Source organism: Sciurus vulgaris, assembly GCF_902686455.1.
Source record: "Sciurus vulgaris genome assembly, chromosome: 11".
Classification (NCBI taxonomy): domain Eukaryota; kingdom Metazoa; phylum Chordata; class Mammalia; order Rodentia; family Sciuridae; genus Sciurus; species Sciurus vulgaris.
The window spans coordinates 15244657-15260103 of record NC_136472.1 but is presented as its reverse complement, the minus strand read 5'-3'; the positions used below and the strand labels follow the sequence as shown (position 1 = coordinate 15260103).

At 37.5% G+C, this 15447-nt stretch overlaps 1 protein-coding gene across 1 annotated transcript in view; it reads right to left on the bottom strand.

Annotated features, from left to right (window-relative positions):
* Window positions 1-15447, bottom strand: part of LOC306638915 (olfactory receptor 5B2-like) — a 50750-nt gene that overhangs the window by 11881 nt on the left and 23422 nt on the right. The window contains exons 3-4 of the mRNA XM_079102370.1: window positions 12193-12321; window positions 5134-5935 (exon numbers count right to left, since the gene is read on the bottom strand). Of these exons, the coding sequence (XP_078958496.1) occupies window positions 5134-5923 (790 nt within the window). The 5' untranslated portion in view covers window positions 5924-5935; window positions 12193-12321. The remainder of the gene's footprint in view (window positions 1-5133; window positions 5936-12192; window positions 12322-15447) is intronic.

Below are 15447 nucleotides of genomic sequence, written 5' to 3'. Positions count from 1 at the left end.
TCCAGAAGATATAGGCCTTGCCAAACAGCCGAATTCACGGGTGTCTTGAACTTGGACTTCATAGCCTCCACATCTATGGGAAAATAAAATTTTGTTCTTCATAAATTACTTTGTCTCAGACATACTGTTATAATCCACAAATGGACTAAGAAAGTACTCCATAAAAAGTCATTTTAACTGCACATATTTTTAATATTCCAATTATTTAGACCAGTGGTTCTCAAATAGAAGTGAATTTGTCCTTCTAAGGACCATTTAGCAATACCTGCAGAAGTTTTTGTTACTCATGAAAAAGGAAGGGTTGCTGGCATCCAGTAGTCACTAAGAACAAACTGAATAATTCAGAATAAATGGATAAATCCTGGGAACATGCAATCTACAAAGACTAAATCATGAAGAAATATAAAATCTAAACTAGCCCATAAGGATAAAAGAGATTGAATCAATATTTTTTTAAATCTATTACAGAAAAATCTAGAAACCAATTCCTTCACTGTTTAATTCTTCACAACTTTTAAAGGAGTCCTAATCCCAACAATTCTTAAAATTTCCAAAAACATTGAAGAAGAGATAGTACTTCTAAACTCTTTTTATGAGGCCAACATTACCTTGTTATCAAAACCAAAAAAGGATACTACAAAAGAACATTATAAGCTAGTATCCCTGACGAACATAGGCACAAAAATCCTCCATAGAATACTAACAACTATCAGCAATGTGAAGAGAGAGCCTACAGAGTGGGAGAATATCTTTGCCACTCATACTTCAGATAGAGCACTAATTTCCAGAATATATAAAGAACTCAAAAAACTCTACACCAAGAATTCAAATAATCCAATCAACAAATGGGCTAAGGAAATGAACAGACACTTCACAGAAGAAGATGTACAAGCAATCAACAGATATATGAAAAAATGTTCAACATCTCTATTAATAAGAGAAATGCAAATCAAAACTACCCTAAGATTCCATCTCACCCCAATTAGAATGGCGATTATCAAGAATACAAGCAACAACAGGTGTTGATGAGGATGTGGGGGGAAAGGTATATTCATACATTGCTGGTGGGGCTGCAAATTAGTGCAGCCACTCTGGAAAGCAGTGTGGAGATTCCTCAGAAAGGTTGCAATGAAAGCCACGTGTGACAAACTTACAGCTAAGATCATTCTCAATGGTCGAAGCTGAAAGTTTTTTCTCTCAGTTCAAGAATAAAGACAAGGAGGCCCATGCTTGTCATTTCTTTCCAGTATGGTACTGGAAGCAATATGGTACTCAAAGCAATTCAGCAACAGAAAGAAATGAAAGACAACCTAATGGGAAATAAGGAAATGGCATTTTCTCTGTTTGCAGATAATATAATCATATATATATTGATACATATGTGTATATATATATATATAAAATATGGAACCCATATATGTATGTATATACATACATATATATGGAACCTAAAAGACCCCTTTAAAATATTAGGACTAATGAATAAATCAAATGAACTTGTAGGATACAATATCAACTTATGAAAACCAGTAATAGTTCTGTACATTAAAAGCAAACTATGTAAAGAATAAATCCAGAAAACAATCCAATCGACGATAGCTACAAAAAATATTTAGGAATAAATTGAACTCAGGAGGTGAAAGATCTATAGGCTGAAAACTATAAAACACTGATGACAAAACTTGAGGACACAAACAAATGAAAATGAATCAGGGGATACATTTTCATGAATTGGAGTTCATCTTGTTGAAACACCCATACTACCCAAAGCGAGCTACTGATTGAAGGCAATTCCTATCAGAATCCTAATGAAATTTTTACAAATACAGTAAAAACAATCCTACAATTTGATTGAAACCTCAAAATACCCTGAATAACCAAAGCAATTTTGAACAGAAGAACAAAGCAAAAACTGTTTACAAAAGTAAAATCCAACAGAAATGGATTTAAGGCGGCACCTGAAAAATGAAGCTGAGCTGGTAACTTCAAAAGACACAGAACGAGTTTTCCAGGCAGGAGAATAGCAAGAGAAGTCTTCTGTGTAAAAGGAATCCGTGGGCTCCATGAACTGATGAAGGTCATGGTCTTGGAGCACAGAGACAAGGGGTAGGACTGGGTGTAGCTCAGTGGTAGAGTGCTTGTCCACCATGCTTGAGGCCCGGGACCAATCCCTAACACTGACACACACACACACACACACACACACACACACACACACACACACACAAGGGGGGTGGTGAAAAGATGACTGTGTTGGAGGTTATGATAGAGATGCAGGTGGTAGGAGAGTTGCTTGGACTGGGTCCACAGCATTGAAAATGAAGAACAAGGACACACTAATGATAGATGTATACATACAGGCACAATTTAAAGACGATGCTGATGGACAGAAGGCAGTAAATATGGAAAAGGAAGAATTCAAGAATGACTCAGTATCATTGGTTTAGTGTCACTGCCATTTACTGATACAAAAATGACTCGGAAGAAACAGAGTAAGAGGACAAAGAAATGAGAGTTCTTTAGGACTTGACATATTTGAGATGGCTCTGAAATAGTACAGTGATGATATCAAAGGAGACATCATTAGCAGTTTGGTCCATGCCAGGTGTGGTGGCATGCACCTGTAGTGCCAGCTACTCAGGAGGCTGGGTCAGGAGGATCACTTGAGGCCAGGAGTTCAAGGCCAGTCTACTAGGTGATATAGCAAGACTATCTCTAAATAAATAGAATCTTGTCCCCAGCAGAGAAATCTGGACTTAATATATTTAATTCATTAGAAATATGTGTTCAGTGAGTGTCTACGATAGGCCAGCCCCTCTTCTAGAATGTGTGGATAAAAAATAGTTGAAAATCTGTACCATCTTTAAACTTATATTACAAAGGCAAACAGACACACAAACACACAGATGGTCCCTGGTTTAACAATGATTCAATTTGTGATTTTTGCAATATTTGATGGTTTATTAGGGTATTAAATCCATTTTCAATTTAGGAAATTTTTGACTCAGGTTTATCAGAATATAACCCTATTTTAAGTCATAGATTGTGTGTGTGTGTGTGTGTGTGTGTGTGTGTGTGTGTGTATGCTAGAGATGCTCAATGGAAGGACACCCATGGGAAGTTGGAAGAGGTACTTGGTATGTAGATTAGATCTCAAAAAGCCCCAGATAAGCAGGCAAGGCCCAGGGGCAGACATTTTCCTCATGTATAGGAGTGAGATGTCAAATGAAATGATCCTGAGTGTTCCTTCCAGATTTAAATTAGTTTTACTTGTAGTGCCCAACTCCTTCAAAAATTCTGAGTCTGGTGGTTGGTAACACTGCCTGGGAAGGCAAGACTCTAAATTTTTGTAGTTCTCATTTCAGTATGACTACCAAAATAGTGATGCTTGGAGTATTGTTTTGTTTTTAGTGGAACTTCAAGACCACCTCCTCTCACTGAGAAAGCTCCCCAGGGCTCAGCCCTCAAGCCAGTCCTCTCTGCCTGTGCTCCCTCATGGGTATCCTTCATTCTCATGGCATTACATACCATCTACAGGCTAAGAATTCCCCGATTTATTTCTTCATTCCAGTATTAAACTTCTAGAGTACCCAAGAGACACCTCAAGGTAAGAAAGCCCACAGAAAAGACTCACAGCCTCCTCCTACTACAAACCTTCTACTACCTTAATCTCACATCTCACATAGTGGCCACTTGGCTTCCTAGTGGTTTAGACACCTGAGCTACTATTTTTCTCACCCTTGCATCTCATACATGAGCAAATCATAATCTCTGCTTTTCAAATACATTCAAATAACCTAGCTCATGTAAGAGTCCAGGTTATTTATGCAACATTACACATGACTCGGAAGAAATAGAAATTAAGTATTTGTGCCAATATGAAATGTGATTTCAGACATTCATTTAAATTCTGAGACCAAGATAAAGGAAGGTGAAGGATTGGTTAGGAGAATAATTTAGATGGAAGGGTCAAGAAAAAGTTATTTGAAGAAGCAATGCAAGGTCCAGGGAAAGAGGGGGGGAAACAAGCTAGTTCAGATTCAGGGACAAACCATTTGGAAGATGACTAGTTTTCTCCAGAAACCCATTCTGTTTTCCTTCCAGAGTACTGACCTTTCAGCAAGACAGTCAGCTTTGCCTCTCGTTGTGTCCAAGTAGTTGAATTCTTGATAATAGAGTATGCTCAAAAGTCACAGGAGAAGCTGCTACATCACTTGACAGAGAAAACATTGCTTTCCTTTCATCTTTTCTCTTTCTGCTTTCCTCCAGGTAGAATATTTATGATGAAGAAAGATTTCAATACTCTGTTCAGTTCTCAATTCAAAAATGGTGAAGAGGACATAGCAGTCTACACCGTTCATTACATACTGCTACAAGAGCTATTGCCATTTGAGAAATAAATTGTGATTTATGTCACCGTATTTTGTTGCCACAGTTTACCTAATTTTTTTTTTTTTTTTTCCTGCTGGATTAACCGATAGCCACAAAGCCTTAACCCTGTAGCCACAAAGTCTTTGAATATTTCTTTCTTCGTACTTAAATCCGGGTCAAACTTTTGACTCACTTTGACCATTATAGTATACTAAAGAACTATATGAGTCGGTGAGTTTAGACGCCAAGAAATCTTGCAGTTTTACCTTCATACTGTTTAAATACTGGCCTGAAAATGTTACATAAAGAAGCTGATCCAGCCTTTGAAAGATATAAGATTGTATAGCCATGAACTAAGGTGACCTAGCAAGTAGCCAGCATCAATATCCAGAAATGTGGAGACCACCTTGCACCTTCGGGCTCAGCTGGCCTTCTAGAACATAAACAACCTTGTGAACAAGCCCAAACAAAAAGGAACTGCCCTATTCATAGAATTACGAAAAATAATGAACTATCGTTTTAAGCCACTAAGTTTCAGGGCAGTTTGTTACACAACAATAGATAACTGATTGACTATACAGATTGTATGATCTCCCCATTAAAATGATGTGCGGAAAAGAGTCCTCACCTTCTCAATGGCTTTCTTGAAAGCATTATGAACCTCTTTGTTCCTTAAGCTATAGACAATTGGATTCAACATGGGAACTATTATGGTATAGAAGACAGAGGCCATTTGGTCATCGTCCATGGAATGACTAGCACTGGGCTGTAAGTACATGAAGATGACAGTTCCGTAGAACATGGTCACAGCCGTGAGGTGAGATGCACAGGTGGAGAAGGCCTTCTTCTGTCCTTCAGCAGAACCCATCCTCAGGATAGCAATGAAAATGAACAGATAGGAAGTCAAGATAACTGTCAGGGCAAAAAAGACATTGAATGCTGCTAAGATGAAAAGCACAACCTCATTTGTGTAGATATCAGAGCAGGAGAGGGCCAGGACTGCGGGGATATCACAGAAAAAGTGGTGGACCACGTGAGAATGGCAGAAGGAGAGGGAGAAGGTGAACCCGGTGTGGATGGCAGATTCGACAAAGCCCCAGACGTAGCAGGCCACCGCCATGCGGACACACACGCTCGTGGTCATGGTGGTGGTGTAATGCAAGGGCTTACACACCGCTGCGTGACGGTCGTAGGCCATGACAGCAAGTAGGAAGCAGTCGACACTGGCAAAGGCCACGAAGAAGAACATTTGAGCAGCACACCCACCATAGGAGATGACTTCATCCCCTGTGAGGAGCCCAGCCATCACCCTGGGGGTCACGGCCGAGGAGTAAACACAGTCCACCAGGGAGAGGTTACTGAGGAAGAAGTACATGGGAGTATGGAGACAGGAGTCCAGCAGGATCAACAGGATCATCCCCAGGTTCCCAATGACGGTGATGAGGTAGATGATGGTGAACATTATGAAGAGCGGCCCTTGCAGCTCTGGGGTGTCGGTCAATCCCAACAGTCTAAACTCATTCACCTTAGTATTGTTCTCCACGTATGCCATCTTGGAATTGCGCTTCACCAGTCAAAATCACCAGTCAAAAACAAGGAAAGAAACTGGATAAGTTACTTATGCATGGGAGATGATTCACAGTACCCACGCCAAAGTCACCCAAATGACATAAACGTGCCATGATCCCAGTAACCCTGAGACTGGCCTCTTCTGACCTCGCTCTGACAATTGGCAGAAGTTTGTACTCTGCTAGTTCCAGATCCAACTCAGACAAAACGTTTGGATTGTCTTCAAATACTTATTACAGATGTCCATTTGGGCTGAAAGCTTGTCCTTCCTCTATAAATAACTTCTACTTTTATCATCGCCATTCCAGATTCAGGTAACATTTATATTAACTGAACACAGCATGCCAGGTAGTCTGTGAAGAGTAAGTATTATCTCATTTAGTCTTTCCGGATGTCCTATTAGATGATGGTCTGATTACAGTGATACCTTGTAGCCTTTCTGGTTTTGAAATACTGTGAAGCATGAGGTTATCACCCATGCAGCTATGATTTATCTGAAGTCCAAGAAAACTTAGATCCCGTTCACTCCTCAGAGAACTGTTCTCCATGAAAGACCAGCCAAACTTCCTTAATAAGAGTCCTAACACTCAAAAAACTACAACCAAGAATCAGTAAGTGGGGTGACTTCAAATTCAAAAGCTTCTTAACAGCAAAGGAAACAAGAACATGAAAAGAGAGCCAACGGGATAGGAAAAAATCTTTGCCAGCTACTCCTCTGAAAGGGGGTTCATATCCAGAATATACAATGAAGTCAAAGAACTTAACACCAAAATATCAAATCATCCTATCCATAAATGGGTAGAAGAACTGAACAGACGTTTCTCAAAAGAAGAAAAACAAATGGCCAAAAAATAAATTTAAAAAGCATTCAGCATCCTTGGCAGTCAGGGAAATGCAAATCAAAACTACAATGATATATCATCTCACTCCAGTTAGAATGGCAATCGTCAAGAATACAAAGGAACACTGGTGAAGATGTGAGGAACAGGTACACACATAGTACTTATAATATATTATATTATATTGTTGATGGGACTGCAGATTAGTATAAATCACTGTGAAGATTCCTCAAAAGACTAGGAATGGAATCACCTTTTACCTAGATATCCCACTTCTTGGCATTTATCCAAAAGAAGTGAAAATCAGCATACTATAATAATATAAAAACAACAATATTTATTGCAGCACAATTCACGATAGTCAAGTTATAGAACCATCCCAGGTGCATGTCAGCAGATGAGTAGGTAAAGAAAATGTGGCGTATATAAACAAAGGAGTTTTACTCAGCTGTAAAGAATGAAATTATGTATTTTTGGTGTAAATTTTGGTAAGTTCTTTATGAATTTTAAAGATTAGTGCTGTATCTGAAGTGTGTGTGGAAAAGATTTTATCCCATTCTGTAGATTCTGTCTTCACATTCTTGATTGTATCCTTTGCTGAGAAAAAGCTTTTTAGTTTGAATCCATCTCAATTATTGATCCTTTGATTTGATTTCTTGTGCTTTGGGAGTCTTGTTAAGGAAGTCTGGTCCTAAGCCAACATGATGAAGATTCAGGCCTACATTGTTTTCTATTTGGTGCAGGATCTCTAGTCTAATTCATTAGTCCTTGATCCATTTTGAGTTGAGTTTTGTGCAGGGTGGGAGACAGGGGTTTAATTTCATTGTACTGCATAAGGATTTGCAATTTTCCCAGCACCATTTGTTAAACCGGCTACTTTTTCTCCATAAATACAAAAAACCCAATCAATAAATGGGCCAAGGAACTGAACAGACAGTTTACAGAAGAAAATATACAAGCAATTAATAAATACATGAAAAAGTGTTCAACATCTCTACTAATTAGAGAAATGCAAATTAAAACAACTCTAAGATTTTGTCTTACTCCAATTAGAATAGCTATTATCAAGAACACAAACAATAATAGATGTTGGCGTGGATGTGGGGAAAAAGGCACACTTTTAAATTGCTGGTGGAGTTGCAAATTGGTACAGCCACTCTGGAAAGCAGTGTGGAGAATTTTCAGAAAGCTTGGAATGGACCCACCTTTTGACCCAGCTATCCCACTCCTCAGTTTATACCCAAAGGACTTAAAATCAGCATACTACAGTGCTGACGCCACATCAATATTTAAAGCAGCTCAATTCACAATAGCTAGATTGTGGAACCAACCTAGAACAACAGATGAATGGATAAAGAAATTGTGGTATTTCTTTGGAAATAGAAATATTCAATGGAATATTATTCAGTCATAAAGAATAATATTATGGTATTTGCAAATAAATGGATGGAATTGGAGAATATCATGCTAAGTGAAATAAGCCAATCCCAAAAACCAAAGGCCAAATGTTTTCCCTGATAAGTGAATGATGATATATAATGGGAGTGGAGGCTGGGGGTGAGAGAAGAATAAAGGAACTTTAGATTACATAGAGGAAATGGCAGAGGTATGAAAAATAGTAGAATGAGACAGACATCATTACCCTATGCACATGTATGATTACATGAATGGTATGAATCCACATCATGCAAAACCATAGAAACGAAATGATATACCCCATTTGTTTACAATGAATCAAAATGTAGTCTGTAAAATTTTTAAAAAAACATAAAAAATAAAATAAAATGCTTAGAAATAAAAAAAAAAAGAATGAAATTACGGCATTTGCTGCAAATGGATGGAACTAGAGAACATCATGCTAAGTGAAATAAACCAGACTCACAAAGCCGAGGGTCGAATGTTTTCCTTCTAGAGAAAAATAAGGAGGAAAAAGGGGGAGGAAATCCCATGAAAACAGAAGGGGATCGAGGTGGAAAGAGGAGGGACAGGAAAAGGGAGGAACCACCAAATGAAATTGACCGAAGCATGCTGTGTACATATATGAATATCCCACAGAGAATTTCGCCTTTATGTGTACCTATAAAACACAGATTTTTTACAGCATGTAATAAATGGAAGACCAGAAAAGTAGAGGAAGGGGAACAGAAGAAAAGGGGAGCGGGGGAAGAGGAAATTCTGGGGATTGAAGTGGAACAAATTATATTCTGTGCACATGATTATGTGAAAGTGAGCCGCACTATTATGTATAACTATAATGCACTAATGAAAACTTTAAAAGGGGGAATCTCACGGAAACAAAAGTGGGTACAGTGGAGTAGAGAAAGGGGATCAAGGAAATAGAGGAGGGATGGGAAAGGGGGAGGAAATGCAGAAAAAAAAAGTTGACCAAATTATTGCTATGCACATGTATACATACATCACAATGAATTCTTTTATGTATAACTATAATTACCAATTATGAAGTAAATTAAAAGGAAGATCAGTGGAGAAGAGGAAGGGAATTAGGGGAAGAAGGAAGGGAGTTAAGGGGATAATATCAGTGATTGAAATGAAGTAAATTATGTTAAATGCCTTTATGAAGATGTCTAAATGAACCCCACAGTTAAGAAAAACTACTATACAGTAATAAAAACATAACCTTTTAAAAACACCCATGGTAACAGTGCCTCACAAGACTATTTGGAGAATGTGAAGAGTCAAAATGTTTAAATCCTTTACAACACTAGTCAATACACAGCACACAGTAAGTGATAGGTATTAATATTGTTAAATAAATGCTACGATTATTAATGGTATTAGCAAGATATATAATTGCTGGAGGAAAAACAAATAACAACAACAACAATAAAGAAACCCAACAAAAGGATTGGAACGAGATCCCTAAAGAGGTTGCTCTGGATAAACTCAGAATTTAAATTTAAACTTATTTAAGCAAACATGTCACTTTTGCAAGTAATAGCAACAGAAAATTGCTTTAGGAATAATAACAGCTACAGGTTTTGAGACGCCACCTTTGCATGGTTTCTGCAGGGGATCTATTGGAGGATCTATTGGAGGTTGTACCAATGATTTCATCCAATTAATCTCAGTATGAAATAATGTACTCAAATTTTCAAAATCCATGTTAAATATTGGTCAAACTTAATAAACTCTTCTACAACAATCATGTGAGACTAGAATTATTCAGCTTTCACTCTCTTTCCCTCACACACCACATGTAATTCATGAGCACAATCTGTTAAAAACCCATCTTCATGGACTGAGATTGCGGCTGAGTGGCAGAACACTTGCCTAGCATGTGTGAGGCGCTGGGTTAATTCTCAGCACCACATATCAATAAATGAATAAAAGAAAGGTTCATCAACAACTAGAAAAAAATTTTTAAAAACCATCCTCAATATATGCCTGAATCCTTTCACTGGTCACCACCTCCAGGGTAATCACTCCAGGCCATGCTGCCATTTAGGTCACACCTGGAGAGAGACCCAAATCACTGGGAAAGCTGAGAAAATGAACCCTGAGTTAACAAGCAGATTTAGAAAAGGAGAAGGAGTCAATATTGAAGACTATTAAAGTGGTGTCCTCTCAAATGGATAGTAAATGCATGCTAGAGACCATGTCTTTTTAACTCTAACAATATCAGCAACATGGTCCTGCCTGCCAGACACTGTCCTAAGTCATGTGGAGTCAAATCCCTATCAATCTGGATTCAAGTCTTAATGCCTAAAAACCTAATTATGCTATTTTAAATTTTGTTTCTGTATAACCCAGTGTCCCTTGTATACATTTGAGCCTATAATAGAAAATAATTAAAGAGACTGATGACTAAATAATTCCATAATTGTAAGTCAGTTTGAAGTAGTAAAAAGAGCTTGAATTTTAGGGCTGGACGCCTGGTTTAGAGTTTAGCCTTTTCACTTAATAATTTGAACATGATTTCTCAATTCTCTAAAGATCATTTTTTTCCCTCTGCAATATGAAGATGTAGCTACTTTACCATTGGGTGGGGGGAAGAAACCTTATTATACTTACATATGTGCCCACCTATTGCCTATGGAATTGAAACTTAGAGAAGCCTTAGCAGATTTATCTTTGTGTACAGTGTTTATCATAATGCACAACTCATAGCCAACTGTCAGCAAACTGTTGTTGGTTGAATAAACCAGTAAAGAAATGGTCGTTAATGCGGTACAAAAGAATCTCTGTAAAGAGCACCTTCAATGCTAACTTCTCTAAGACTTCAGATGAAAAATCTAAGGAAACAGAATTCATATGCATTTCACTGATATTTTTCTAAGAACATATTCTTCATTAACATAATTTTTTCAGTATATTCCACATACATTCAATATAATAATGTCAATAGCTTTTTTAAAGTTCTCCTGAGACTATGACCAATGAAAATATTAAAATCAAAAAAGAGAAATAGGTTTACATTTATTGGAACATAATCAAGAAGAATATTCCACAAATGCCTTTTTAGTACAAAGTATATTATTAATATAAATTGTTATATTTGTCTAATTACTAATAATTAAGACTTCCATTTATTAGTTTGGGGTAACTTTTTGAGAATTAATTTACCACGGATTGTTCCAACATAGTGTTTCACAAACAGCAGGTCAAAATCCATCAGTGAAACCAAATAGGGGATCAAAACCAGCATGTTTTTCAAAAATTAAATTGAGTTACATATGCCTGCTATTATCAGTAGTAATTTCTAACATATGTAGTACATAATATTCACAGCTTTTCTTGTTTGCTTATGTTAATTCATTTAAGATAAAAAAAGAACAAAGTAAAGATAAATTTCAAGTCAAAGGGTAAGCTGTTTTGTTTATGCTGTGTGTGTGTGTGTGTGTGTGTGTGTGTGTGTGTGTGTGTGTGTGTACATGTGTGTGGTGGGTTGCAATCTAAACCATATCTCTTTTTGTGAAGTCCTTAATCAAAAAAGTCTAAAACTTTTGATGAAGATCCCATAAATATCCTATGTAAAGTTATGCATGAGGCTGGGTTTGGTAGAACAGGTCTATGTATTTCACAATGAGATCAATAAACAGGGCACTCTGTTCATTCATTGATTCTCTTCATTCATTCACCCATTTTTTTTTTTGCTCATTGTATCAACAAACATTTACTGAGTGCCTGCCATTTGCTAAATGCTTTCTTATATAAAGGGATTTTAAATGATGGAAATAATACCATCTTCTTCTGTTGGAATAAATCAGGATTTTTCTCATTAATGGATGTTGTTGTGGTAGACTGACTAAACAGCATGAAAGTCTGAAAATATTAAAACTTAGGATACCAAACTGATAATTCCATTGGAAAATGACTGCCTTGTACCTTTACACGGTCCATCTTCTTTTACTATAATCTGAACAGATCACAGAGAACTGCGCTAGAAACTTACCTTCTTCTTCAAGGAAGGTGTCACAATTTCACCTGGGGTCTTCAATTTGCAGGTCTTCAATTTTCCAAGGAAGGAAAAACTCCTGTTGCGGAAGCTATTTGTTTACCTAGTTGCACAGACTGAAAGGTTCTAGAGACAGAAAGATTTAAAAGGAGGTAATTATTAGATTGCAGATATAAAATATTCTTCAACCTATCACATAGGACTGCTGTAAGGACAAATGGAAGTCTCCAAATTCACCCTGTAAAGTGATGAGCAACTCTAAGAAGAGAGCATCCTACGTGACCACAAACATCAGTTTTAACTGGGGATAGTTTTTGAGCTGGACACTGTGCAGGCTCATAGTAATAACATCAGTGCGAAAGAAAGCCACTTAGTGAAACAGGCAGTCTTGTACATTAAGGTCAACAAATGAACACCAAAAGTCCTTTGGCACACAGACTGGTCGTTCTAAAAGGATGTTAACTGGAGTCATGTTGGGATGTTAGAGACCAACACCTGTTATCCAGAGGGATTTATAGGTGCATAGAGGGAGTAGGTGCCCCTGGGAGTGATCATTCTCCCACTTCAGTCCCCAAGAGAAGCAGCGATTATACTGTCTGAGTAGACACAGCTCCGTGTGTCGACATAGCTCCTAGTGCATTTACTTTACTGGGGGTTATATGTTCTTGATAGAACAGAACATCTTCAGAAGAAATTCAACATTTATTTTCCTTGAAGTCATCAGACAAAGTCACGATGGACTAATGGAAATTTTATAGGTGGTGTTGGCCCTTGGCCGTATGACCTGCCAAAATCCCTAGAAGACAGTTCCTTTGTTTATAAGATGGACCCATCAGAGAATTAAGGTTATATCCCAAAACCTGAAAAGAGGAAAGTGAATGTGAAATAACAGAACCCAACCATTACTTTAACCGGAACCAAAAACATGGGATGACATATATCTGTTAGGAAGATTTAGCTAGAAATGCAATGAATTATTAGAGGCCCAGCATGAGCTAGCTATTTCTTTCTAATAGTTACAAGACCCAATAGTGTCCTCGCTGCTTCTCAACAGCTGAAATGGCTGTTCCAGACTGTCCCTACCTTCTTTTTATTCATCAAATATAAATTTTCTAAGGTAAACCCAAATAATGGTCTCATAATACTAATATACACAACTATATATGTACAAATATTAGTATACATATCCATAAAATCTCATCTAATCTTCCCAACTATACTACACTATATTATTACACTATGATGTAGAGAATACTATTAGGCCAACTTTTTCACAAATGTTTTCCAAAGGTTTCATAGGTAGAAAATTGAGAAATTGGGCATTTAAACTCAAATGATCCTCTCTGTACTGTCCACCACACAATCACCACACTCTGGACTCTGGTTGCACCATGACCTAGAGATGAGGTTCAAGCCACAAGCAGTAGTAAGAACAGGAGGTATTCCTACTAAGACAAGAGACCTCATGTTCATCAGTGTGAATCAAATAGACAAAGGAACGAGGATTAAACAGACAAAATACCTTGCTGTAGGAGTATGCCACTCAGTCACACCTCAATAGGGTAGAGGTCAATTATTCCAACAGCACTGGTTAATTATAAGAACTACTCACATCACAGCCTTTTAAATCCACAGATTATAAGATTCATTTTGAATTTGATGGCTACACAGTTTCCCAGATTAGTGGGTACATATGATTTGCAAAATGAAGTTAATGGTGAATCCCAGGACCACGGCTTCTGGTCCTATGATCCAGACCAGGACCCTGATGAAAGGTTTGCTGTTGGTGATGACTGGTCTGATTTTTGCTTGGTTTGCAGGTTTTGCTCTAGGAGGATATGGAAATGAAAACTGCCAAAAAAGATCTTATTACCTATGCTGCTTCAGATTCTGTCACTTTCTTGAAACTCAGGGCCTTTATTATATACTTTTCATTTTCCTCAAAACAAGCATTCCCAAGCTGGTTCTGTGTCACTTTTCTGTCTTGGCAAAAGGTTAGCTTTCCTGAGAAAACATTCTAGTACACCAGTATAAAGTAGAATTCTTTTTCTTTCAATTTTCTATATATAATTATTTGCTTATCTTATATATAAAGCCTGTATTTTTCTCTGCATGTAATTATGTGCTTCTTAGCATGCTTTCTTGTTTGTTGTCTATTTTCTTCATCAGACTTAAGCAGCATGAATACAAGAACAATGCTTATTTTCTTTGGATGTAAAAAAGTACTTTATTCAGTGATGAAACTATAAATATGTTACATGTTACCAGTACTTTTTTTTTTTCTGATCTCTTTGCAGCAATCCTTGTTTGAGGAAATGTAAGTGCTCGCTACTCTTTGGTATAGTCTTGGATCTGATGACCTTTAAGTTTATACTCTTGTTAAATTATCTTTCTCAACTTCGGAACAAAAAGAGATGGATCTGTAGATTTTTAATTACAAAGAATCCTGGCAATGACCCTCCTGCTTATTGACTGCAGATTCTACAACATAGATGGCAGTGTAGTCGCCTTTACATTGATATTTTGTCAGGGTTTATATTTTTTTTTCTAAACAGTTCAAATATTTAAGGTGAATTAAGAGAAGCACCAATTTATGGGATACACCTGTCATATTTATGATAGAACCTGTGTTTTTATCTCCCAATGTTTATATTCAGTTACAATCCTAGAGGTGATACCTTAGCTTGATTTGTGAGTTAGCGAAAATAATTACTTAATGTAAAGAAAATAATCCCATGAGCTCTCTCAACAAAGCTGGATCCCCATAAAACCCTTAATTGCCTACTCCGTGGTCCTATGAGATAAGAGTTTGTGGTAGTCCTCATGCGGTATTTGTCCCATGAGAACTCCATGACTGGTTAACTCCCTCCTGGCTACCACTTTTTAACATTTCAAACCCCGCGTGCCTCATTTTGGAGAGAGTAGTTCAAGAACAAGACCATTCATTATCCATCTAGTTGTTAGCAGTTGTCTAGACCTTTCCCCCCAAGTCAGTTTATTACTCAGAGCTTTTAAAATTGTCCAGGGGGAGGAACGGATTGTTAATTGTGATCATGGTGACCGCCCCTCACCAGGTGTGAGACATTGCAGAGACTCGGGGAAGACGTGATCCGGCTCCTTTCCACTACTTCCTTCTTATAGATGAAGCTATCGAGGTTCAAAGGGACTCGGTGTCTTATCTAAGAAGACAGAGCAGCTGATCTAGGACTAGAACCTATGCTAGCTGATTCCAAGGCCAACAGCCCTTTTTCC